The following is a 27,858-nucleotide window of genomic DNA, read 5'->3' as shown; positions in this document are numbered from 1 at the left end:
CTCTGTGTGGGACATTGTGACATTTCCTAGCAAAAGAACATGTGTTAGTTTTGTCCTGTGCGACTTCTTTGCCTCTGTCATTTCTGCTTCTATAAAAAAGCCCACAAGAGTTGCCTACAGAAAAATGCCCTAACCTAAATCTTACTGCAACAATAACCTGTGTGGGCTTTTCCATGTGGCTTTTTTTCTGGTTACTGTTATTCCAAGCTCAGGTGAAACTCCAGGTGCCTCAGTGTTTCCAAGCTTCCAGTCCAAATGGGGAGAGAGGGCTATTTAAAATACATTAACCAGTCAGGAAATGCATGAGTGGCAGTCAAGCAGACCAATCAGAATCTCAAAAGAGGCACAGCTTTTTGGAAGCATTTGCAATGTGGTTTATCAGTGGAGAATAGTATCAAGTCTGCATCCAGTGTGATCGCATTTAATGCAGACACAGAAAATGTGCCTACTGTTAATACTTTCATAAGTTCATCTACTGATATTCCCTCTTCCAATCACGGCCCACTGAAAACAGTGACTTGCCTGCATTTGCAGTAAGTGGTCATGGTGAGCACATCTTGATGCAAAAAGTAAATTGTATCTGCAATTACAACTTTGCAAGAAAAAAATGCCATGCCATAAAACAGCAGATTTAAGATGGAAACCAGAAAATAACCACTTTGGGGTCCAGCAGATTTCTTTTTGACCTGCTCAAACTAAACTGCGCATATGGACAAACATTTAACTTGTGATCACCCAGTACAGAATTCCAATTTAGACTTCATGTGAAAAATTGAAAGTGCAAGTAATTGGACTGTTATATAAGGGATGTACCCAGACCCCTCTGGAGTCTACCAGGTTAAGCTAAGAGTGAAGGTTAAGATTATACATATACCATCAAATGTATTTAAATTTCAGTGGTAGAAGGTATAACCAAGGAGGTTATCTTAATTGTACAGAGACTTGTTTTATTCTTAGTTTTCCATCTTTGGGAATTTGGACCATCTCAAAATACTTTTGAACAAGTCTTAGCTTCAAACTAGTTTAAGAAAAGTTCCATTCTTTCCTAATGCAAAATGATATAAATTAACTTATCTATTGCATGATAGCAATTGCAGTTCTGTTAAAACAGTTTTACTGCTCTGTGGAGAAAATTCAGATTGGGCCCTTCCCATTTTTCAGGTTTCTGAAATAAAATTATCTTCCAACCACTCTAGATTGTGTCCTTGTCTTCCTCATTTATATGCATTTTCATTAGCAGCTCATAGTCAGGCAAGCTGGGAACATGGGTCCACCTCTCATTGCCTTAGCCAAATGCTCCATTGAACCATGATGGGCAGTTGCTCTGGAATCCAATTGGTTTGTGTCCAGTGAGGAATAAGCTGAGAAAGCTAGAGTTAAATTTTCTTTAGCATATCCTTTACAGCCTTTGGCAGGGCTGGCTCAAACACTGCCAGCTCTTTCACCCAAGGAGAGTGCCTTTGTGAAAATGGAACTCGCACCCAATGCATGCAGTGGTATCTTTTGGGAGCTTCATGTGTCACATCAATCTTTAAGGCCCAATTTCCCTTCCAGATAACCATAGAAGTGAAGAGGGCACTTCCAGAACTCTAAGTCACTCCATCATGTCCAGGAAGGAATAAAACTTGATAACAAGGTGCACTGTGTGTTTGGGGCCGAATTGGATGGCCCACACTGCCTCCACCCCTTAATGAAAAGCTTCTGCTCTGATGCCTCAAGAATGATGAGAAGGTGGTGCTGCTACCTTGGCCTTTTTGCCAAAGTTGAGACTGACCACCTGTATTACTTTACCATAGATCAGGTCTGTAAGAAAAGGGCTGTCCATGTCAGCCTCTTTGGTGCCCCCATTATCATCCCAATAGCTCACCCTCCTCCCTAGAGGAGTTTGAAAATATGGCAGACTCAAACTGAGGGGTTACTGGACCAAATCTGGAAAGACTGGGCTGGAATTTCTTGGGAGTTTAACCCTGGGTCATTCATGTCCCTGGTAGGGAATAGGGTCTCTGTACCAGACAGCCGAGCATCAGCAGCTCAGCCACAACCCCTTGTTGAGGAGCTGCCCTCTGACCTGATTTCCCAAGAGCTCAAGCAAACTGAGGAGGTAGTGGCAGGGAGACTGGCTGGGGGGGGGGGGTGTCCTACCTGACTTAGATCACTCCCAACCCCAGAAAACACATCCCCAGCTGGATGCTGGAAGAGCTGTTGCTGGGCTTGCCATGTTCTCCATCTCCTCCTGTCTCTTGCACAGTTGGCATAGTGTGCATGCAGCACGAGGCAGGTGCTCTACCTGACCCCACTCAGTTCACAAAGGTATGAGGGTGAGAAGTGGAGACCACAGCAGGTATGCATTGAGCAGGGCCACTGTAACAGGGCACCAAATGCACAGACCTGCCAGGGTAGACAGGCACTGTAGATAACCATAGCTCTACGTCTCTCACACAGTTTTGCCACCACTTGTGATCTAAGTGTGGCAAAAGTTGAGTACTCCTGGGCTGTTTGTTGCATGGCTATGGGGAAGTGCCTGTGAGATAGTTGCCACATTTCCTGCCAAAAATACTGTGAGGGCTCAGAGGCTGCTCTTGGGTGCTTTCCTGTCAGGAGCCCGACCAGGCTTAAGCTGGCATGTAGGCCTCCCTCACATAGTAGCAAGAGGGGTGGAGGGGAAGGCCTGCCAGACCTAAGACGGTGATAGTACAAGACAGACATGTTGGAGTAATATAACCCATTTACTACTTTACTGAGAAGAAGGCTTTAGACTTGTCTTCCAATCATTGCTTTCCTCCATATCCAAGCTCTCTTGCTTAGAACCAGAAATAATCTAGAAAGAGCTTTTGGATAGTTTTCTGCCTAGATTTCTCTTCTGTGACACTAAGGTAGATCACTCAATCGCTGCTAGAAGCTTCTACACCAAATACCATCAGGGCATTATAATATAAAAGTTTACTGTATCTATAATACAAAAAACAAATTTATTCACAAACATCTGAACTAATTTTACCCTAATTAAAAAAAAATCAAGGTTTGTGTAAGTGGAGAAGCAGTATTCAACATATGGAAATCTTCCTCTCCATACTGCAGCCTAGCATAACATAAGCCACATGCTGTCCCTTGGAATATAGTTCCTTCAGCATAAATGCTGCACACACTATCAGCTGGAAAAAGCCAAGCAAGGGAGCATGAGGAGTAAATAAAGCCTCTTCTTTCATTTCAATATCAAAATGAGACCAGTAGCACCACCACCAGTGGCTAACCAAAGTTTAAAAAAAATGGCTGAGGTGGGGGGAAAAGACAAATTTTTTAAAAGTTAGAAGTGATGCTCTAATTGCAGCTCTGGAAAAGTTCAAGGCTACAGGATTACACAGCACAAGTTCTATGTTAACAGAGCTCAAATACAGAAAATTTCATATCAGAAAGATTAGTTTCCAATCCTAAATATTCTATATTTTCTTCCCTGCGTAAACACAGCCAGCAATTTCTAAAAGTTTTGATTTATTTTTAAGTGATGCCTTTACATGAACATATTTTTAAAATTACATTACACCAAGGGAGAATAAAAAAGTTTAAATAAAGCTAATCATTACAAATTTTCTAACTTCTAATACTGTATAAAATTTTATATACAATTTATCTCAAACAATTTGTTATTGGAGCAATTTATTCATTGCTGAAACGCATCTATTCTAGTTTCTTCTTCTTCTTATCTGGTTCGTTGTCACTGCTGAGTTTTATGGCCTGAGTGGGATCGCTACTGTTTAATACCTAACAGAGAGAGGGGAAAAATTCAAATTCAGGGTTAAAGTTTGTTGCTAGTCAGTACATGAACCAACTGTAGAATATATGCATTTCAAAACTCCTAAATGAAAATGCCTTTCATAAATAAAGGGATGAGAAGTTGTGAGATCACATACAATTCGCTGAACAGAAAGCTACCACTAACAGGAGTATCCATCTATATAAAAGCAGTTCCCAACATTCTGTCACACATTCTATCAAGAAACAAATGATGCAGGGAGGGACTGTTGCTTATTAACAGGAGTCCCATAGAGGGGGCAAGGTATTTCAGAGCAGGCACATCACCCTCCAAGGGCTGTTCCAGTAAACAGGCTCACACATTTCACCTCACCACTATGACATTTTGCTTGTGAGTGAGCAAAAGTCAGCTGTCTTTAAAACCCACTGAACATCATGACTGCATACAACTGAAATTATCTAATCAATCCTACTGTGTTACATCAGTAGCAGAGGAACCGGTGTAAAACAGACTCATTTCCATGCTGGCAAGGCAACATGAGAAACCCCAGGTCATGCGAGAGGAAGCTATGCTGCAGCTTCTTCTCAGAACAGCACCATCCTGCCAGAAACAGGGGCAATGCTGATACACAGTGGTGCACAGCACAAGTCCTCCGACATGACTGTGGCAGTGTAGGACAGACTCCAGAGGAAATGGAGGAAAGTGCTCATCCAACACTCAAAACACAACATGGGTAAGGAAGGCTTGCACAAACTCGAACTGAAAATTTTCTTTCCCAGGCATAGTTCTTCTTGATGAAAATGGATAGTCAGCAAGAGTGAAATGTATAGACTCCCTTAATCCACAAAAAGGTGGAGTTGCATGAAAGATAAATTTGAACTGACCTTCCATCTGAAGTTCTTTTACAAAACTGAAACCTATCAAGTCTTTCCTGGAGAAAAAAATCAGTCTTTTAAGGGAGCTTACCATAGATACTCGCCCATAAGTCGATCCTACAGATAAGTCGAGGGTAGGCAAAAAAAAAATCATGGGATTTTCTACAACCCTCAGATAAGTCAGGGGTTAAACTTAGGGGGGGTGTCTGAGTCTGACTAATTTTGTCTGATTTTACCTGAGCCAGATCCTTAAAAATAACCTACAAGCAATTGCTACCTAAGAACTGTACAGTCACTAATTTATTTAAAACATAGTATTAAAAACAATATACAAACATAGTATGTATACACCTATACATACATGCATACACTATTTTTACAGTATTAAAAATAGTCTCTAATTTATTAAAAATTATGATCTCATAGATAATTTTTATTCACTAATTTTTAAAACTGTATTCTTAACAACCATTTGTAAATACTATCAGAGTAAGGCCACAATCCCTTCCACACTTTCCTGGGAGTAAGCCACAATGACTTTAATGGAACTTACTTCTGAGTAGACAAGCCTAGGATTGGGCTCTAAGTACACTGGAAACAGCATACCAGTAGAACCATTAATCTAATCCTCCTTTAAAGTGCCTAGTGCCTTAAGCCTAAGGCTCTATGTAGAACACACAACATAGAACACACAACTAGGAGTGTGCAATTCAGTTTGCAGCAGAGAGACAAGCGACTAGGAGTGACTGAGCAAGTGCAGCTGCACATAGTTGCACCTGATTTACTTGGAAGTAGACCCTCTGTGGAGGAAGGGCTGCGGCGCCTCTGGACCTCATGTGGAGTGCCTGGCAGCTACTCCTCCTGCTAGCCTGCACCCAGCCGCTCCCCTCATTGTTCCTGGAGCCGGAGGAGCCAGGGCATGCGGGGCATGGGGCAGTCACCCAGGCAAACAGAGTGGGCCATTCGCACCTGGGCGGGGGGGGCACTTAGTAGGAAGATGGACAGCTGTGCTTCCCCCCAGCCTGTACCTGGCCAGTTGCGCCTGGAGCCCCGGAGCAACCCAAGAGGGGGCAGGGCATGCGGGGACAGCCTACCAGCAGATGCTCCCTTGCTTCTCACAGCCCTCTGTCTGCACTCCCCGCCATAGTCCTGCTGCTTGAGGGGGCAGGGAGTGGAGGGGGGGCCTGGCTACTGCCACTGGACCAACGGAGAGCAGGGAGCACTCGGGGAACGACCTGCGCTGCCCACTCTCAAGCACGCGGCTGCGGCCAGCAGGGAGGGAGGTGCCGGGGAGTACCTGGCAGGGAGTGAGCAGCACAGGACGATCCCTGCGCGCTCCCTGCCCTCCGTTGGTCTGGCGGTGGCGGCGGCAGCCAGGACGCCCCCACTCTGCTCTCTGCCCCTGCAGGCGGCAGGACTGTGGCAGGGTGTGCACACAGAGGGCCCTGAGAGGGTGTGGGGGAACGCCGGCAGGCAGGCTGACCCCCATGCCCTGCCCCCTCTGAGGCTCCAGGCGTGACCGGCAGGGTGCAGGCTGGGGGGAGGTGTAGCTGCCCATCCTCCTGCCAAGTCCCTCCCCCCAGTGCAAATGGCCCGCTCACACTCTCTGTCTGCTGGGTGACTGTGGTGATAAGGTGAGGGGACGAATCTCCCATGAGTTTGGGGCACAATTTTATCGCCTTATAGGTGAGTATCTACGGTATTTTTTAAAAAACCTTCCCTCAAAGTTTCTCAGGTGTTTAATCCAAGGAACTACCAAAATTATTTCTAACTTTATTTTAGGCTCAACTGAAAATCACATTTTGACTTGTCAGCAACCTACCTTGGGTTCTGTTAAAGCCATACGGATTTTCTGGTGTTGAATGTTAGAAGCATCTAACATGATTTTCACATTAACTTTGTCAAATGTATAGAAGGTTGTGCCTTCCACTGTAAGAGAGGGAATCTACAAAAACAAACATTTTTAACAAGTCAAAAAAATTATTTACTGAGTTTTAATTTTACAATGTACTGAATTTATAACGAACATAATTGCTTAATTGTTAAGTATATGTTTCCAGTTTACATTAAGTATTCAAAAACACCGAAGTAAAACCAAGCAAAAACCATTTTAAAAGTCTCTTAAGCTTTGGCTTTCAGGAGGCACAAAGTATACCCTAGGTTTTCTTTCAAAGTCACTTGGTTTACAAATGGATTTAAGCTGCTAGTGAGAGATAATCACAATCAACTGCCTCGTCACTGGAGTACTGTAGCTCGATTCCCGTTAAACAGCTCAGTCCACCAACGTATCCGATTGCAAGAGCCAAATTGACTCCCACAAGTAGTGCATACTACAACCCCCCTTTTAAACTAAACAAGTTTGAAGGGTAGCTTGACAAAAAAGCGATATTCCAAAGTGTGACTCTAGTTTGCTCTCGCACACTGTTCCATGCTGCAGTTTTACTTTGATAGGAGATTCGTTTTCCACATATTTCAAACAGTAAACCTTGCAAGATATGTTTTGTACAGAAAGTATCAAATTAGTGCTACATTCAGAATGGAAAAGAAACATTACCTCATCATTGTACAGAAGTGTTGGTTTTGGCTTATCTTTTTCTTCAAAGAAGACAGTACCTTCTAAGCCATATTTGGGAATTAAAACAACAATCGCATTCTTCCTTACAAACAAAATATAAGCCTCTTCGTTCACGGCACCTTTGTTTTTGAAAAACAACTGGGGAAAGAAAACATTAAAACCTTATATGGCATTAAGCTGTAAGAATACATTTTTGGATGGACCAACATGGTCTTAGAAGGCGCTTCATTCACACAATTTTTTCCCTAAAAAATTTTTTTCATACGTTTTCATATTTTTTCATGAATGTTTTTCATACGTTCATATTTTTCATACGTTTTTCCATAAATTATTATTTATTATTATTTTTCTATTATTTTTCCATAATAGAAAAAGCATTAAATAAAGATAAGCAACCTTCTGTCTACACTAAAGGGCGCAATATCTGGCATTTGATCTGCCAAGTGCTATTACCAGAAATTGGCTACAGGGTCCATTATGTTTTATTTTATTAACCGGCAGCACCCAACAGCAATTCTGAGTCATAGTTCATCATGAAATAACAGTATCGAATAAATTCTTTTGGTGTTATTACAGTAAGTTTTTTGGGGGAGGAAGCTGGGGAGGAACAGCCATGAGGATAGGTAAAACATGCTAATATCAAGAAAATTATAATATTTATGATTTCTTTGGAAATCATAATGCTAACTTTATTAATTTGATATATTCCACACTAGTCCAAGATCTCTGAGCAGATTACTTCCTTTGGCCAGTGCCTTCAGCCAGTTCATCCTTCCACTCACCTCTGCAGTCACAAAGCAGCTAATTACTACTGCAGACTTGTCCAGATCTTTTTTTTTATAATGGCCATTTTAAAAAACACACAAAAAATGTTACTTCATATAAAGTTAAGATGGACCATTGTTTTTAGGAAGAAGTGCTGTGTTAAAGTAAAAAACTTCAAGCAGAATGATAAAAATTATGATCCAGTGAAGCCAAATACTGTTTTCCATTCAAATGAAGCCAAAGTTAAATCTGTTTAACCTTCTCCTTGTAGAATCATATTTACAAAACTGTGTTTAATTGAAGTTTGCTCACATCCTTAATTTAAAAAAAAAATTTTTTTTATCCCAAGTTCTAGAAATTCAATAGTAAGATAAAGCAACTCAGACTTTTAAAAGTTGACACAAAATCCCTAGTTTCCAATATATTCAAAGCACTGTACTTATGTTCACTCTGGAAATATACTCTATCTAAAATTTAAACACAAGGACTGAACAAGTTCTTTCAGTGAAGCTAAGTAGTTTTGACCAGATTGATGCCTTGATGGGAGCAGTGGCGAGGGAACCCCCAGGAACGCCCAAGGCAACCTCCCATTTTCCACACCCCACACCCCCTTTTCCGCCCCTAATCTGGAAGTAATTGTGGTGACATTGTCACCGCAATTACTTCTGCACAGCTACCTCCTCCATTCCCCCTTTTTTTCAAAAGAGGAACAGAGGAGGCAGCTGAGGCCCCGATGGAGCCTCCTGCGCCGCTTGTATGCGGCACAGAGGTCTCCACTGGAGCAGTTTGGGGCCACTGGAAGCAGCCCCAGAACACTGCAATGGAGACCTCCGCATCACTTACAAGTGGCGAAGAAGTGTCTGGACCCAGGAGTGGCGCGTTTCCCCTCCACCTCTGAGGGACGCCCAGGAGCGCTGTGGAGCGGTAGCGAGAAGCTGCCGCTCCAGCAGTGCCTCAGCACAGGACTGGGCCGCCCCCCCTCCCCTCCTCCTTTATAGGATGAGAGGAGGGGCATCCTAGAGCGTCAGCATGACGGGAATTGCAACTCCCATCATGCTGCATCTCCAGGGCGCCCTCCCCCCTCCTCCAGAGGAAACGGGCGCCCTAGAGCGTCAATGTAATGGGAATCACAATTCCCATCGCGCTGCCTCTCTAAGGCGCCCCTTTCCTTTCTTCCTATAAAGGAGGAGGGGAGAGGGGGCCGCTCCGTTCATCGCTGAGGAGCTGGAGAGGCAGCTCCTTTGGCAGCTCCTCCTCTGGCGGGGGGGGGCAAGGTGAGGAGGCACCACTGGAGGGTCAGTGCCCGAGGCTTTTGCCCCATTTGCCCCCCTCCAGGTACGCCAGTGGATGGAAGGCCATTGGAAGTCTTGTGTAAGCTGGCATGAGCTTTCTGTAACAAAGCCAAACACATTCAATGTCGTCTGAAAAATTAAATTTCATTTATAGCTTGCTTTTTGGCTCAAAAGGAGCCTTGTAAACATAAAAATATTCAAAAATAAGAACTGCAAAAATCTTAATCACAGTAGCAAGATAAACCAATATTTCTCCGTTTTCAAACCTCTGAAGAATAAGAAGGGAGAACAATTTACCTGGGTGTGGAAGGCAACAGATGATCTCTGCGCATACTGAGCCATCTTATGCCTATAATTGAGATTCTTACACAAATCTGCCAATTTATGTTTGTCTGTGAGATCGGGATAAGTGCTGTCTGCTTTTATAGCTACAGCTAGAAGCCGATGCACTATTATATCAGCATACCTATAACAGAAGAAGAAACAAACACTGAAAAGAGGACTCACAGCAACTGATCTGCTGCAAGTCCATAAGCTTCTATGGTTAGATATGCAAACCACAAAAGCAGAATTATGTTTCTGAAAATTTTGATTAATGAGAGGACATGGAATTGGATATTGCAATTATTTACATTGTAAATAATTATTTACACTGGAGGTCTGGTCTGGGCAGGAGGTCTGGTCTAGAGGGTACAGCCTCCGTTAGCCCGAAGATAATATCAGAAGGTCGCCAGTTCGAGGACACCGGCAGCTCCCTGAACGGCTGAGAATGGCGAGACCTTGAAGCAGCTGACAAGCCCAGCTGAGTGATTCCACCTGCTCTTGGTGTGAGCAAGAAGCGTCTTGGCTGCCCTCCATGTGAGAGATGGAGCTGCTTGTCAGCCTGCGTGGGAGAACTGGAGGCCAGAAGTGAGAACAAACCAGGAAGATCCATTCTGAAATGTTGTTGGTTCTTGAAAGAGAGAACCTCTATGATTGTAAAAATCCCCTTGAAGGATTTAGAAACGCCTGCCTATGTAAACTGCCTTGAATAAAGTCAGAGGAGTAATCCAATGACCAGAAAGGCGGTATATAAATACCTAGTTGTTGTTATTATTATTATTATTAGGCAGCACTGCTGTGCACATAATGAGACATCAAGACAGCTGAACAGATTCATAGAGAATACTTGCTCTCATTGTAAGCTTCAAAGTTGCATGCAAGTATTTAAAAGTGCATTTTTGCAAAAACCTAGAAATCACTTGATGCTCTTTACAGCATACAATTATTATGCAGTAAACCATGTTATCATTCTTAAAATCTGATGACATTTTGGGCACAATCGTGCCCAAAGCAGTATGCAAAGCTGAATCATACGATACTCTCACAAAAAACAATTAAGGCGTACAGTACAAATTGATATCATAATAAAAAGCCTATCATAAAAAATGCAGAGGGCAAACTGTGGCACACTGTGGGTTGGATTCCAATTTTGCATTCCATGGAAAAGAAGAACCTCCTATTCAAAGCACACAGTTAGTATCCAATCCTTTGTTCTAGCTATTACAGATAAGAACACTGGGTACAATCCAAATGAAGTGAAGCACATTTAAGATTATTTCAACAGGGGAGTTCAATATGTGCCTAAGGGTGCAATCATAACCCACTTTTCAGCACCAACATAAGGGTAATATAGTTCCTAGGTAAGGAAAAAAAACATTCCCTTACTTTGAAGAGGCCTTTGTGAGTGGCCCCCCAACTGCGGGATGCAGCACACACCCCAATGACACAGCTAAGCCAGTGCTGGGAAGTGGGTTAGGATTTGGGCTTAAGTCACCTTAGGACAATTACAGTGCAATCAAAGAGACCCAGAAATGGTAAATATTTATCATATCAATATTTCCATGCCTTTCAGAAGTTAAAAAAAACCATCTCTTCCACAAAGCGCTTTTGGCCTTTTATGGTTTTCTCCCTCCCAAACTATGCCAACCCTTTTCTATTAGTCCCTGAACAAACAAAAAAGGTCAAGCCACTCAAAATTCTATAAGATAAAACCAAATTATGCAAGCAGAATAAAAATATGCAAATTTTGCATATAGAGTGCAACTGAACAAACAGACAGCCAAAGCAACATTACAGTCATCTGTTCCAACGGAATTTAGTGGTATGTGCCAGTTGTCAAACTCTTTACTGACTGCTACAGCTACTTTTTTGTCCTTTGAAAACATCACAAACTACAGTACCTCCTGATTGGTGATGTAAAATGTGTATAAATAGGCGATGCTAAACCATAGTGATGAAAATCATTATCCATTCCAGAGCAAAAGTAAACAGCTTGCATCATGCAGCGAGTAGCCAAGATACGCAACAGCGTATTCAGATATGGAAAAGAGGGTGATTCTGCACTGTCAAGGGAATCAGCCAGATTTTTTGCCGAGTCAGTTTTGATTTCCAAGCCCTGTAAATGGAAAACGAAGAGCTGCTTTTAGTATTTCAGAACAGTGTGGAATAGTTGAATTTGTACTGCTGATCCTATTGCTGACCAAATTCACAAATGTGGAACACTGTCTTGAGCTCACTAAGGGTGGAGATACTGTACAAAGGTGTCAAGTAAACCTCAAAATCTGGCATGCAATTTCAATTCAAATGGCACTGTGAATTTCCTAAAAACTTAACAGCCAGTCTTGTACAGAAAGGGCTGCGGTTAGGAAGAGAACCTGAAAAACATCAGTGTATGTGTAGAACACCATACAGCCAACCAACATCTCTAAAGACAATATACAGATTAAAGAAAAACACAAGCCTTTATCTCTTCATATTCCAAGTGTTAAGAACTTGCCTTAGACTTTGCTGCCTTCACAAGGACATCATAATTTGATGGAGGAGGAGCAGGATGCTTTCTCAGTAAGGCATGTTCAGAGAATTCATCATAGATCTTTTGTGCTACAGAGATATTAGCAAGCAACATGAACTCTTCAACCATAGAGTTGGTTTCTCTGTCAACAGGAAATATTACACTTAGAAGAAGACAGACTAGGGATAGTCCACTTAGATCTAGCATGTTTTATTCTGCAGACCAAAGCAGAACTCAACCCTGGTGAACTTTAGAAACACTGTATAGTTCCAGAGAAAAGAAACGTTTTCTATTTGATGATTTTGTAGGTTACACTGAACAATTTCTACAATGGCTAAATTCAGACCAAGTGAAAACTGAGTGTGCAAAGGATTCTTACAAGGGCTCAAAAGAGCTTCCTTTTCCCTCATCCACCTCTCCTGTATAAGAGCACAGTTGTGTGTGCAGGAAGCAAAAGGATCACTATACACAAAGGGTCATGCATGACCCTACCTCTCTATGCCATGTAAGTTACTTGTGAAACATGACTAACTTGGCAAAGTACACACAAAGAAAGCTGAACATGGAAGGCATACACAAGTGTTCTATGCAATGTTCTTCACAGCTGTATGCTTACTAGATGGTCAGGGGACAGTCTGTACAAATCTCATGTACACATACAGCATATGCATACAGAACAGGACACTAAAAGGTGTCAGAACAATACTGCAGTATGTCCACAAACCATCACATGATGAACACTAGCGTTTATGCTATGCAACTTATTTGTGCAAACTGTTGCCATGTTCTGCTGCATACTTTCATAGCAGAGAACCAATAGTGCACTGTTAGAGGGATGCTTACAATAAAATGATTTTATCATGACAAAAACAGTAGATAAAACTTACTTGAGTTCCTTTGTTTGTAAATCTATTGGGTCATGAGTTTCACTATCCATGTGGAAACGCACTTCTGGAGAAGAAAGAGTTAAAGCCCTAAAAGGCAATGTATTTAAACAAAGTAAAACAACTTGTACAGGAGGAGAATCTTTTAAAAAACAGATTTTCAATTAGAAACCAATCAAAGTCAGACTAATTTACATCATAACCCTCAAAAAAACATCTGTACATAATAAAATGTGTCTGCATAGCGTGAGCTCTAATCCAGGAGTGGCCAATTTGCAGCATGCCATGTGCCACTTTTTATGTAGAGAATCTTGAATGTGCCACTCCATCTTAATGTCGCTTTTAGTGATTACCACAGTAGTTAAATACAGCCTCTGAGTTCAAGAGCAGTCTACCTCCAAGTGCCAGAAAGTACAGAGCAAAAATCATGGGCATGCTGTTGCCTATTTGGGGCTTTCCAAAGACACCAGGTTGACTGCTGATGAGGCTAGAAAGGCAGCCTGTATGAACCTTTAGTCCAGCCCAGGAGGAGTCATTCTGAGGTCCATGTAAGGTGCTTTCATTGCCCTTCTGCACAGCCCAGCCCAGCCCAGCCCTCCCTGCCTGCCCACCTTCATCTCTTCCTCAAAGATGATTTTAACCAGGATCTCTTCACAGATGATTTTCCTGAAGAAGGTGTCTCTGCCCAACTGTGTCACTTGGGTTTTGCTGGTCTCATTAACCATCTCTATGCTGCCCCTGCCACCACTTGCTGCCTTCTACAGCCCACCCCTCTCCTTTTCAGCACTTCACCAATACTGGCCTTCTTGGGTAAGCATTCCCATTAGCAGAATGCAGCTCATTAGCATCTGCCCTATTGGCTCTCTCTCCTGTCTATCATTCTTTTCCCGCTTTCCTCTCCATTTTCCTGTCAGAGCAGCTATGGTCACTCTGAGTGTGCCCATTGCAGCATTAAAACTTGGGAACATGTTGAGTAAGGAGTGGCAAAGAGTTCAAACACACTGTAAACCGCTGGGGTGCATTCCTTGTTATTATTTAAATGTTTTTTGAAAATATATGGCAACTTTGCTTGTGCCATTTAGAAAGTGTCTGAGTGCCACCAGTGGCATGTGCGCTGCAGGTTGGCCATCCTTGCTCGAATCAGTACTTTTCAAATGTTTTTCCTTCAGTTAATCCTTACTACATCAACTTACCTGCTAAGGAACCCAATATATGGCAGAAAATTCTGGGGCACACTCTTGGGGTGCACAGCTCATTGGCATGGCCTGTAAGTTCTCAACATTGCTATATTTAAACTGAGTGTGTAACCTAGAAACAAATACTTTTCTGCTATAGGTACTATAGAACAATTGGTAGTAATGGGCAAACTATGACTAATCTTAGAAAACATCAATAACCGTCTGAGGAACCCCAATGTCTCACCACAGTTTGGAAACTGCTATACTATATAGGATTCTGAAGCTTTGTCATTGTTTTCTTCACAGTGCTGGCTTCAAGAAGATTCTTACGGACAAATGCTAGATGGTTTTATTGATTTGTACCAATTCTACAGGAGTAAAAAAGAACGCACATAATAATATACATAATATGAACTATTTACCCATTATCTCTCCGGCGCTTCTTAAGAATTTTGGCCAATTTATTCAGACCACGTAAACTAGTAGTAATGTCATCATTCATGCTGGAGGAATCTATTCTCATCTGTGCCTCAGCATATGTAAGAGAAGCCTTCACAGAAAAGCATCAAAAATAAAAGCAATAAACACAAGGGCAAGTGTAGTAATTCTTAAATACAAGAGATCTGAATGCAACAGTATTTAAAGCCCACTTCTGGTGTCATAGACAAACTGTTGCCAAAAATCTGCTACAAGTTTGCAACGGCAACTTCCATGGACTTACAAAAACATCCATGAGTAGATAAGGAGATTTATTAAAGTCTTCTAAAGAGCAAAGCAGTAACTTGGATTGCTTACCTATATCAGCTTGCCTCAGCAAAAGAGGCATGTCAATATTACATCACAAGAGTGATGTCAATTTACTGAATATGGAATAAAATAAAAATCTAAAGAACTTAGAGGAAGCAATGCAAAATATAGCACAGATTGTTTAGCTATGTTATGTGGTTAGCTATGGTACACAACTGCAGATTTTCTTTTTTTAGAACAGGTATTCTAATCATCCAGATTTCATCCTGTGGCTTCAGAGGCAAGGAGAAGACCATCTGGGTCCCAGTCACTGGTCAGTATACCCAGGATGGCTAGAAGATAACGCCCCTTCCTTCCAGAAAATGGCTGCAGGAAGTTTTTGTCTTTTCCCCAGGACGAATTCCACTGCAGTGCAGAATTACATGCAGTCCCTTTTGAGGCGGAGCAAGACATCAAACTGAGGGTTTGTGTGCTCACCATGATGGTTGAAGGGAGCAATGAACTGCTAAAGGATGGCCCCACAAGTGCCTCATGCCTCCCCACTGATCCCAGCTGCTTGCTCTCTTTCTGGCCAGGCCCATGAGCTACACATTCACATGGGGGGAGGGGTTCAGCTATGACCCCAAAGCACAAGTGCGATTGCAGCAATGATCTTTTCTCCCATTCCTAGTAGACTGTGTCTACCGCATCCCTAACTTTCAGGCAATGCTACCACTGTGATTCTCCTCTACTCACTCTGCTTTCAAACAAAAAAAGAGTGAGCAAAAGAACAAATCTATAGAGGAGAATGGAGTGGACAACACTTTAGGATGCCCTACTCTCTTCTATGGATTTCCTTGTTCACCCAGACTGTTTGCAAGTACAATGACTGGGGAGAGAATCACACTAACAATGAAGCCACAGGTAGTGGGGTGTGGTGTGTGCACTGGGGGAAAAAGGAACAGAAAAAAATCATACTGCCTCAGGCATGAAAGCACTTGGGCCAGGTCTATCAAAATACTTTATTAAGCATGCTCCCCCACCCCAAATAACCAAATAAATGTTAACCCTACCTTGGAATTAATGGCACTTTTGGTAAACCTGGTTTTCAAGATGTTAGCATTGTGATCCATTTCCCATATACACGAAAAAGCAAGTCTAGAAGGGGAAAAGTGACTGATGAAACAGACAAAAGGTACTTGTGACACCTTGAATATCTAAACAGTTGAAGACATAAAAATTACCTGTCAACATTAGATCTCAGTGAACACAAGTTGGAACTAAGCAATTCTGGAACCATATCAATTCTCTGTGAGACAGAAACATAAATTTATTGCAGTTATTTAAGTCATTACTTTTCATAGCTATTCCCATAGAGCAAGTTTAAAGAACTGTACATATTTTGTTAGCTTGCTTTACTATATGTGCTTAACTATGACCCATGTGATTATAGGTTGCCTTTATCCCATTACAGATGTTACTCCAACAGGCATGTTTAGATACAGAATGTTCCACACCAGTGTCCTAAGATTCCTACTTAAATGACAAAATTTCAGTTTCGTGGGTATTTGCCCATAACTGAACCTGCTCACAAGAGGCTCAATACAAGACATATCGCTAATTAATCAGGTGGTTTCATTTTTTCAATGGTTAAGTGGCACACAGCAGCAGGTTCAACCACTATCCAGTTACATTGTAATAGAATGTTTTGTGTATTTGCTGAATACAACTGGAAAGAACTGCCCCAAAAGCAGCCATGAACAGAAATTCTGATCCTTGTAAAAGCATGACTAGGCTTCTTGGGACCTGCCATCCCACAAAGTACTCTATAAAGCATACTATACAACAATAGAATAATACACACGTATGAAGTTCTAGCAAAACCATTATATATTATTCCCAATGAAGTATTAAGCTGTCCCCTAACTGCTGAAGGAGAAAAGGGAACAGCTGAAAGGTTTAAGGATATTTAATTTATCCAATAACTGCCAGCTTTGAAAAACGTACACACTCAAAATTAACCCACATGAAACAAAATGGTGTAAAATCCAGTTCATTGTATCCTAAGACTATGTTAGACAATGACATGGTTTTGATTAAACTAAAATTGTTTTTGAATACTACAAAGTTCCTTTTTCGAAGCTACATTTATCAACAGCAGTCCCTGTTCAGATAACAATTAGTAATGTCTGATTACGTTTTCTATTGGAAACTGCTAATTGCACAATGCTTGGCATCATAGCTTCTTAACACTATGGGCTAATGTTTCAGGAGTATTTATAAACAAACACTCCTAAATGTTCCTGTTTTCTAGGGCCTCTCCTCGTGACTACTGTCAATATCAAGAGACAATGACATTCCAAAAGAAGAGTATTCTCCCTCATCGCAAAATTATAACCCAGACATCTTTAAATAGTTCGTGTTTGGAATGCACTTCATCTCTGGAAGAAACTCAGGTGGAACCAAGAAAAAAATCCCACCTGAGCAAAAAACTACAAAAAAATTTACTTTTTCACAAAGATACACAGTTGTGCCCCTTTTTGCCGATTCTTCATCCAAAGCATTTCCTGGGCGAATGAAATGGCTGACATCTGCAATGTGTACACCAACCTAGAAAATAAATTGGAACATTCTGAATTAATCTAAGAACATATATTTTACTGAACACCTCACACTATATCAACAGGTCTATGGCATACAAGGCACAATCCAGAGATGACCTTGGGCTGACGCAAGTCCCTTGCGATGGCCCAGGAAGGTCGCGAACATGCTATAAGGCATATTTGCGCCTCCTTGGGAGTCAGCAAGGTTGATGCACAGAGGCTGACACAAGCCTCCGCACCAATGGAGGCACTGAGCCTTGTGTCAGCCCAGCTGGGCCAACGCAAGGCTCTGGGGTGGGTGGGGGGGAGGCAGGGAGGGAGGCATTCCGGGGCAGGAGGGAGGACGGGCGGTGGGGAGCAGGAGGCAGGGCTGGGACCTGGCAGTTATGCTGGATCACAACCCCCGTTCCTGGGGAGACTGGAGTGGCTACAAGCCGCTCTGCTCTCCTCGAACTTGTGTGAGGTGGTGCAGGTCCAAGGAGACCCATTGGGGCCAGGGTGCCTTACATGGAGTAAGGGGAAATGTTTCCCCTTACCCCTGACTGAGCCACTTTGGGCCCCTATCCTGTGCTGGATACAGCGCAAACTTGGCTTGCCTGTTCCAGCACAGGATACGATTGCGCCCAAAGTCATATTTAACAACTTTAAATTTCATTAGTGGTTTTCAGTATGCCAATCAAAAGGTGGGATGTACACTTAAGTACATGTCTGTATTTATTGAAATTTGAGAGAACTTACCTCCAGATTTCCATTTTCCAGATCTCTACAGTGCAATGCATCATCGATATCGGTACAACCAGGAGGATCTACGCTGCACACACACAAATGTCTCAGGTCCTCTCTAAATTTCATATCCTGAAATTTTTTCCCCACAGAAGGAGTTTAAACACTGCTACAAAAATCCAACTATGATCATTACAGAAAAAGTATATACCATTTAAACAAATTTTTTATTCTTAATTATAAATTGTGCAATAATGAAATGCCACATGCATGCGCTAAGTTGACTTACAAATACTCCTTCATGCAATAAATCTATCAAAAAGAAGTCAAATGTAGACACCTAATTTATGCTAATATCATAGTTAAGAACCCAAAACTGAAAATGTGGCAGATTAAGAATTTTACTCACAACAGGTAAATCAGCACTAAATCTCTGGCTGGTTCTAGTTTATTTAAAAAGTTGATGGTCATGTGCCAAAACTGTACGATGAAGAATTAACATTTATGGATAGGCAGAGGTAAATGGAACTTAAAATTTCCTATTCCCTGAAAAATCATTGTCCTATTCCCCTTGTTATTCTTTCTTCACACTGCAGTTAAAAATGTATTCTAACGTCAAGAGAGTAGTAATGTTGGTCAATTAGTGTTTTCGTTTGTAATTAATGCTGTTACTGTACCTGGTCAGTAATGCTCCAAGGCATTTGAGGAAGAAAGCTAAGTACAGCTTGGGAAAAGGGCTGGTGAGGAACATCATGCTCAAGCAACAGGACTTCAGTCTCAGTCTCCTTGTCTCCAGCAGCTCCTAAATTCTTTACAAAATGACCCTAGAAAAAAACACATCTATTAATATTCAAAGTTGTTAGTAAATAGTAAAAGTAAAGACTATAAAAACTACTTTAAGCTGCTGATGTATGTCTATTTAGAAGTAAGCCCTACTGGACTCAGTGAAACTTACTTCACAAGCAAGTATGCAGAAAACCAGACTGCTAGCTTGTTCATTTTAATGCAAGTACAACTCTGGCACTGAGCAGACGCTGTCTAGGTCACAACAGTAATGAACTGAGTAATTTTAAGAGCAGAATGGTAGGTTGTGGGAAATTGTAATGCAGGCCACACGGTGCCCACCACAACACTACATTCAGCAAAACAGGCTCAGAATAACCTCTTCTCTAAAGATTTGATCATTAAAATTGATTTGCTAATTCTTCAGGGACAATTAAGCAGGGATTATATTTTTAACTTCAGACTTACATTAGGATATCTTGAATTCCTAGGCCAACCATCAATAGCAACAATAATTCTTTGTCCTTCAAGTACCGATGCCTGCCTTGTTTCTATTCGGATTCGAGGGATTCTGCGATCAGCTGGTGTAAATAAATGCCTTCGTGCCTGTTAGGTGTAGACAAAGAAGCCTATTAACCTATTTTTGCCCAGTCTACAGGTGTATACATTTGATCCCTATTGTGTATAGGCAACAGAGCAGAAATGGCTTAGAGGGGGAAAAACAAACTACTGAAGAATTCAGTTACAGTTGTTTACCTCTTTTATGTGCGATTTAGAAAGCATGCCACAAAATGGCCTCCAATTTCTTTTGATAATACCCACAACTTTGCCAGTTGGTCGCAACATGCTCTTGATCACAGTATTCTTCAGCTAGGTATGAAAAAAAACAAAAAATGGATCGCATTGAACCAACATATTCAACACATAACTAGGGAGGATAACTTTCCAAGATCAAATGACAGTATATAACATTCCATGTCACATTCAATATTATGACATCACTTGAACACCCAGCTTTCCATAAGCTTTCCTTAAGAGTGCTCAGAGGAAAACATATTTCTACACAAGCAAATAATTTTGTGCCTCTTGTAGAATGAAGCATCCTGAATATTTTGGCTTTCATTAGAAAGTTAGTAAAACTAGATGTCCATTCCTAGATTTTATAGCTACATAAATTATTAAAAAATGTAGGTTCAACTGCCAAGAGGAATCTCAAAAACCAACAGAAGACTGAGTAGGATTTCCACTGGACAAGCCTTGTTCCATGATCCTCCTCAAGACTAAGAGAAACAAAATAAATGATGCACAATTCTGTGTCAAACACAAAATCACATTCTGTACAAAGAGCTGTGTTTGGTTACTCTGGTGATGAACATTTCCATTAGCCTTCTCATTTTGTATTGTTGCTTTGGCATTGGCCAGCCCTTGGGGAAAACCAAGGAGATACACAGTATACTGAAGCTCCAATTATTGTCAAATTTTACTGAATGTTCCCCCCCCCCTTAATTTGAAGATTTCACTAAGCATTACCCCTATACCTTCTGGCTGGCAATAAAGGACAGAAAAGTGCTTTTAAATATGAAATTCTGTGGGTGCTGAATTAGGCACACAGCCCAAAATTCCTTATTCCTGGGTTTGCATTGTATCGCAGAATATGTACATGCCGGTAACTGATTAGCAAATGAGCAGGATTCATAGCAAAATTGAGAAGGATAGGTGCAGATGAACAGAGAAACCTGGAATGTTCATGGCATACACTGTTTTCTCTCTCCTCTTCTTTTTCTCCATCTTCTTCGTTCTGATCCTCATCATCAAGTAAGATCACAGAGGATGGTGCGACCCATACATCTTTTGGCAAGAGCTCCACTGCTACAATGTCTTCATGCACTGCTCTGTTTAAGTTTTTAAGTCCTGGTATTATTATCTGTTATCATGAAAATATACATGGTTAAACAGTAATGAAACCACTTTATGAAGTCACAACCTCAAGCTACAGAAGTTTCAGGCTTCAAACTAAATTATTTATTGAAGAAATGTTTATCCTAGTCTCACAGAGGCCACCAAGGTAAAGAAAGCAATGTCTACCAAAAGAAAGGTGGGAATGATTCCAAAAGGGTCTGATGGAAGTGAGGGAAACCTCAATCAATTGTTGCATGTTGAGTAAAATTGCAGGTTATCTCCTACAATAATGCATATACGCTCTGTGTCTTAACCTAGCTTTACATTCCAAATATGCAGGACATGGTTTAGTTTGCGGAGTGAACACCAGACAGAACAAAAATCTCAGCAGAACACATTTGGCACTTGCAAGCAGAGAGGAAGGGAAGCTGCTTTAAATATGGTTTAAAACTGCCAGTTTTGTAAATGCATTTCAAACCCTGCCTACTCATCTGGTTTAGATATACAAATGTAAAGTATAGTTATAACTCAAGGAAAAGAAACCAAGTTTATGTGTCTTGCCTGCAGACACAATGAACCCCACAAAGCAATAGATATTTTTAACCCTGCTATCAGTACTACATTTATATCCCGTCACTTGACTAGTATATTTGTACATCATGATGTACATGAGTATGAGATTAAACCACTTAAATGACAGACATCATGCTGATGACTGAAAAAGTAAGGGCAAATCATGATTTAATATAAAGAAACTATAGAAATCTAAAACAATTCAAAGAACAATGACTAGTTTTCACACTTTGCTACAGACAGCAAACATCCCTCTCCAAAAAACCTATTCAAAGGTCTTGACACTCGGGAATGACATGAAATGTTCTACGTTCATCTCAAAGCTTGAACCTTTTAGTGTAAAATGTAAATACTAATAGTAATAGGTATTAAGGGAAATTGCAGCCTGAACTTAACCAGATACATGAGCTACTAATATCACTGATTCAGCTTTAAATGATCCTAAGCATTTTTACACAACAGTAAGCCCCAGTGAATTCTTTAAGAGCCAGTTCCTGATACTGGAGCCAAAATTACAAGTTAGAGAACTTGAATTACAAGTATGGGACTATTTTTTGAAACCACATACATTCATTTGTCACTCTTCCCATTCCAACTGCCTTTTTTAACTATGTAAAATATGCTACACATCAGACAAAAATATCTGCTTATGAAGAAACCCACCATCTCCTCATCCTCCTCTCCCAGGAAACGATTTCACATGCAATTGTGTAGCAAACAAACCTCTCTCTCATCTCCATCTCCATGAACCCAAACCGTAGCTTCAAGGTAATTATCTCTGTTGGCTCTGAAGGTTCCTTGAAGATAAAGACCAGACTTTATGCCATGCTGCAGTTTGCTGAGGGGAATATGCTCTGAGAAAATGATTCTTCCGCTTTCTATCTCATTCTGAAACAGTAATGTGGACATATTAGCTTGGTCACTGCTTTTAAAACTTAAGTTTCAGTCCATCAGTTCTACTGCAGAATTCCACAGCAATATCTTATAAACAATAAAACCAAGATTAGTGTTCAAATGGATCCTTACAAGAGATGGCAGGACTTCTTCACCTAGCTGTCATCAGCAATGATCAAGAGCACTAAATTACAAACAATTCGACTTCCAAAAGAAGCCAAGTCAACATACAGAAATATATGATTCTAACCATTTACTAGTTTAGATTTAGCAACAACTTCAGCCATGGGTTGTAGAACACAAAAATATTTTGTTTTGAGTTCTGTACCATAATATCGAAACTGTAAAAGGGAAACAGGTAATCACCACATTTATTCACAGCTTAATCCTAAGAATATTTACTTAGCAGCAAGTCCCATCAATTTGAATGGGACCTAGTTCCAGGTAAGTGCATATGTAGGATTGTACCTTCAATCATGCCTTTCAAAGAAACAATGAATACAAAATGCTTCTAAATGGATATAATGTTGTGCCCAGCTAAACCCACTTTTTTCCCCCCACACCACTGATACAATGTTTTGCCAGTTCTACTTTATTCTAAAGACATTTAAAAAGAAGTTGAATCTAAAGCTGAATTTGCTTGTAAGAGTGCTCAGGTTAAAGTTCTAAACCAGCGATTTTTCAACCAGTATGCCGCAACTGGTCTGCAGGTGTACAACGGGAGTTTGGGGAAGGGTCATATATTAGTAGGACCAATGGGATGTGAGCCCTCAGTTTGGTGTGCTTTTCAATTGTCAAAAAACTGATAGTGTGCCTTGACAATTTTAGGGCCTTGTCAGTGTGCCATGAGATGAAAAACATTGAAAATGGCCACCTTAAACCTTCCTTACAACAATTATCAATAGGGTTACTAACTGAAATTGACAAATAAAATCAATCCTAATAAAGTAGAGTCGACCCTTGGTATCCGTCGGGGATCCTTTCCAGGAACCCCTCCCCATGGATACCAATTCCATGGATAGTGAAATGGGGGAAATCATGCCTTTCAGAAGCCTCCAGGATTTTCAGAAGTCTACAGAAGCTTGACCTTCCTACACAACAGAAGGCCTTCCAGAAGCAATTGGAAGGCACTACCAGTCATGTCCAGGTCTCCGAGGCCCTCCAGCGATGGGCTCTGCATCTGCGGATATTCAAATCCATGGATGCCGAGCCCACAGATGAGGGCCCATTGCATAAAACAATACTGATTAAATACAGCTAATTTCATGCTGTATTGCAAGCATGAGTAGAAAATCATAATTATCTCAAAACAGCTCCAAATGGTAGATATGGATCTTGTCTATAATTTTTTTAAGCAACCACTAGGATTAGAGTGCAACTCTCCTAAGCGTTTTTTAAAGGTTCTGTTTGTGCTTTCCAGATGCTATTGACAATTCAGCTGTGGTTTTCATGCACTCAGCTGTGGCTCTGTTCCCAACTATCTCCAGCTTATAGTTTTCCCGCATCCCTTCTGCTCCTTGCCTCAAAGTGGCAGCAAAGACAGCCAGAGACCACTGTTCAATAGCATAAACTGTGGTCAATGTACAAATACATATTGTGTTATTTTAATAATATTGAATTCTTTTAATAATGAAAGAAAACATTTTAATGTTTGGTTGCAAACCTTCTACAGTTAGAAAACTATTCTACAAACCATTCATATTTGAAAGTCCTTAAACCAGAAGTGTAATATGTACCTCTTCATCATTCAAGGAAGCAAGTCGATCCACAAGTTCAGGATTTGCTATCAAGCTCTTTATGTACTCTTCACCTATACGAAAGAAAACATACACAAAATGAGTCATAAATCAAACAAGAATAATTTAAACAGCAACAATTTAATACTAAAATTTAGCATTATTTTGCAACAAGTTTTCCATTTGGATCATAAGGCTTACATGTATAAGCAGTTATTCCCTCTTCCAAAGCTTTCTCTTTATTTTTTCTGTCATTTGTAAGCAAGATGACCTGCATCTTTTCTTCGGTCTGTATCTTCCTCAGATGCTCATTGTACCATTTTACTGCCACTCTTATGGCTCTGTCATTGCGGTCATTAGAATTTTCCCCTTTCTCCTGTTCTATATATGTTTCTCTGGTAGTACAAGAAAAAAAAAGAGAAAACGAAACATTCAGTTGTTGAATAAGATGAATTACTCCCACAGTTTTAGAGATGAAGGAACAATCTAGTTCTAATTCCACATATGTATCAGAATAACCAAATTTCTTTCCCCAGGTTCTACTGACACTTCAAGAGGAATTTCAAAATCTGATGGATTCTGAGATGGCCATTCCAAACTCTGAAGAGAAACTTGGAATGACCACTAAGGCTTGGGATATGTGCTGAGAAGGCACAAGTGCACCATAAGGCCAGCAAGTGCATACACATTAACTCCAAAGAATGCTAGAGACCATGGTACATTCACAGTAGGTCTAGGACAGTGTAAGAATGTCTCTGTGCTTTATTTAGCAATCTTGGCACATTGCTGGGTTAATTATATTTTATCCTGTGATACAGGGTCTGACTGTAATATTAATGGAGAATTTTATGCTGCTGCTTTACTGACTGGATTTATATGCACTGGGGACTATACTTATGCTATACTGATTTGGTCTATTTGTGCTAAGATTTTAGTAGCTTCATATGTTTGTAATTTTCTTTAAAATGATATTTGTTCTATAATCGTGCTGTTTTATAATTGTGTTTTACATCTATGAGCCGCCTTGGGTATCACATTGTGGGGGTGGGGGAAGGAAGGCAGAATAAAAATTAAAGAATACAATACAAAGGGCATGTTCATACATAATAGATATGTAAATCTAACGCAAATTCCAGTTGAAACACAATGGGTAGAATGCCTAAAACGTTCTACAACCAAGACACTCCAAGCAATATATTCAACAATTATAGAACATAGTTCCATGACACTGCACCACCTTCAGAAAAAAATTCCATGTTTATATGACAGTACATAAAATGGAAAACACCACAGTGATTTTTTTTTAAAAACTGCTACTACTTGGGGGGAAAATTGTGCTTAATATCAGTTCCCGCTTTTGGTAAATGAACTGACAGATGTATTAATGCCCCAAATTGCTTACTTGTGATGCTCATTAGTGAAAGAATAGAAGTGTTTTTCAGGATTAGCCAGCACATCTTTTATTCGCTTGTATACTGGTGCACTCCGCTTCCGTACTTCTTGCAAAACTGTCTGTAGAATGATCACATTTCTAATAACTGGATCTTCAACAATATCAATCTAGAAAGAAAATATAAAAACAGCCTTTAGGTTCATTCTGATATTTAACTCACATAAGCTTAGATTAGACAGGCAGACTTCATTCTCAATGCTAGTGAAATTCACATGAAACCAAATTCTTATCCACAAGATTCCTGGTATTTGTGTAATTAAAAAGATTTAGTTCTTCTTGTCCTAGAAAGAGCAAGTCAAGTCACAGTACTAAAATGTATTTTTATAAAATTATTTTATTTAAGATAGATATAACAAGACACACTCAAAAATATAGTAACTGCTTAAGCGCTAAATGCTTGCCCAGATAAAAAGACATCTCTCATAACTCCTGGAAGATGCAGCAGTCCTTAGTCCTAAACCTCTGCAGCACTTAAGTTTAAAAGGAAGGGAACAGCTCTTAAGAACCCTTTCTATAGTCTGTTAGTGCTCATACTAAAACACTTCCTTTAGTAAAGTGCCTAATCTCTTTTGAAAAACCACATCAGTTTTAAACCTGTGGAGCTCCTCTAACGAAGACCAGCCTAGAATCGAACATTTATTTGAGGTATTGATATCCCGTTTTTTTATCCCCAAGAAGTACCCAAAGCAGCTTACATAATAAAAGTTAAAAAATTAAAATATATATAAAACTAACATATATTATACTATAACTTAAAAATAAAATACATTTATTCCATATTTAGTGGCAAATTTATTTTTTAGATTTTCTTTGATACCACCCTTCCTCCAAGGAGCCCAGGGTAGGGTACATGGTTCCCCCCCTCCTTTTGTCTTCATGACAATCCTGTGAGGTAGGTGACGCTGAGGGATAGCGACTGGCCCAAGGTTGCCCAGGAAGCTTCACAGTTGAGTGGGGATTTGAACCTGGATCTTCCAGGTCACTTCCAAACCACCACCTCATCCATCTGCGCATGACCTGAGCTGTTGCCTCAGTGCGGTCTTGCTGCGGTACCAGCTAGAAACAAGCTTCCCTGCCCGTGAGCCTCTGAAAGGTGAGAGGACGCTATGCCTTCCCTCGGGTGTGTTCAGCTAGTGGGTCGCTACACACCAGGCAGCACAACGAAACTCACGCCGCCTTTGTGGGTTCAAAGGCAACACTGGCAAGGTGCAGCATTGATCCTGTGACAACCAACGAGGCTCACTGTGTGGCCAGTGGGGGCTCATCTCCAATGACCCTCAGCTGCACCACACCTGGGAACCGTTGGCGGCACACCAGCCTGCCACAGGAAATGGCTGTCTTAAGACAGAGATCATAAGAGGGGAGCTGAATGCGGTGGCGTAGCTGGAGGGGGCGAAGCAGCCAGCGTGGCAGGGAGCCTCGGCGTGGCGGGCAAGCGGCCCCTCCCTTCGGAGCCATTCCCGGCGGGGGGGCAAAACGGAGCCATGCGGCCCGCCACGCTGGCTGCTCCGTCCCCCTCCAGCTACGCCACCGGCGGAACCCCTGGAGGCCCCTCACCTGGTGCAGGAGCAGGTTGGTGTCCAGCAGCAGGTAGTGCGGGGCGGGGCAGAGGCTGCTGGCGGCCCCGCTGGGCTGCACTTCCAGGGGGGGCCCGGTCGCCGGGCCGCCCTCCTCGCCTGTGCCGCCGCACAGCCCGCAGGCGGCCGCTCCGCACGAGATGTCATCGCGCAGGTAGTGCTCGCGCACCACCTTCATCACCGCCCCGGCGCGCGTCCGCCTCAGGAAGGTGCGCGAGGTCAGCATCTTCCCTGCCCGCGAACCAGCGAAAGGCTAAACGACGCGTGCTCGAGACCGGAGAAAGGTGGGCGCCGCCGGCCACCGTCAAGCTAACAGTCGCTCCCGGCGTTCATGACCCTACTTCCGGTTTCCCTTTCAGCGTCGCCACGCGCACGTCCGGATAAACGTCGCATTTCCAAAGCCACGGCGGGATTGGCACCATAGAGGTGTGAAGGATAGAGCGGCATCGTCGTGAGCCGATCAAAAGCCGCTGTCAATTTAGTCCTGAAAGTCCCGTCTGTGTCACGTCCTTCCCCAGTCTATGGTTACGCCGTCCTCGGCTCTTTCCCGTTTTGATCTTCATCTTCCCGTCATGCAGTGCGAAAGGGCGGGAGAACTGGGAGGTAGGCGCCTCTGTGGCGTCCGTTGTGTTGTCTTGGTTACGGCGGACCAGAACTGGCAAAGTCGGCGCTTTGAGGGGCGCATGCGCAGTCGATCGCTTTGGGGACGGGAGGTGAGTAGGGGGGAGTCGTAGGTAC

General features: G+C 41.7%; 2 protein-coding genes across 5 annotated transcripts in view; one reads left to right on the top strand and one right to left on the bottom strand.

Annotated features, from left to right (window-relative positions):
• Positions 1–2,987: 2,987 nt before the first annotated feature.
• On the bottom strand, positions 2,988–27,602 carry DIS3 (DIS3 homolog, exosome endoribonuclease and 3'-5' exoribonuclease). Its single transcript, XM_066620019.1, has 21 exons — positions 27,101–27,602; positions 25,493–25,650; positions 24,292–24,485; positions 24,091–24,164; positions 22,184–22,348; positions 20,745–20,912; positions 19,745–19,858; positions 19,457–19,594; positions 18,883–19,029; positions 18,221–18,337; positions 17,388–17,489; positions 16,124–16,188; positions 15,953–16,037; positions 14,576–14,703; positions 12,979–13,065; positions 12,077–12,233; positions 11,481–11,695; positions 9,556–9,724; positions 7,181–7,339; positions 6,449–6,571; positions 2,988–3,759 (listed from the first exon to the last, which is right to left on the bottom strand). The coding sequence occupies exons 1-21, from the start codon at positions 27,344–27,346 to the stop codon at positions 3,676–3,678; spliced, it is 2,895 nt and encodes a 964-aa protein (XP_066476116.1). The 5' UTR covers positions 27,347–27,602; the 3' UTR covers positions 2,988–3,675.
• PIBF1 (progesterone immunomodulatory binding factor 1) overlaps positions 27,446–27,858 on the top strand; it is a 144,079-nt gene continuing 143,666 nt past the window's right edge. For 2 of the 4 annotated variants that reach the window (XM_066620022.1, XM_066620023.1), the window contains exon 1: positions 27,446–27,833. The gene's annotated coding sequence lies outside the window, so the exon portion shown is untranslated. The remainder of the gene's footprint in view (positions 27,834–27,858) is intronic. The other 2 variants (XM_066620021.1, XM_066620020.1) reach the window with 2 other exon arrangements.

The sequence above is a fragment of the Tiliqua scincoides genome, chromosome 3, assembly GCF_035046505.1.
Source record: "Tiliqua scincoides isolate rTilSci1 chromosome 3, rTilSci1.hap2, whole genome shotgun sequence".
Lineage (NCBI taxonomy): Eukaryota > Metazoa > Chordata > Lepidosauria > Squamata > Scincidae > Tiliqua > Tiliqua scincoides.
This window is presented reverse-complemented; position numbering and strand designations above follow the sequence as displayed.

What these genes read in the sequence shown, in the direction of transcription:
- DIS3 (XM_066620019.1), bottom strand. Translation starts at nt 27,346, where the DNA reads ATGCTGACCTCGCGCACCTTCCTGAGGCGGACGCGCGCCGGGGCGGTG. An exon ending in CTTGGAGCATTACTGACCAG is followed by an intron (nt 18,338 to 18,882) that starts GTACAGTAACAG and finishes AAAAAATTTCAG; the next exon opens with GATATGAAATTTAGAGAGGA. An exon ending in TTTACATCACCAATCAGGAG is followed by an intron (nt 9,725 to 11,480) that starts GTACTGTAGTTT and finishes CTTCTGTTATAG; the next exon opens with GTATGCTGATATAATAGTGC.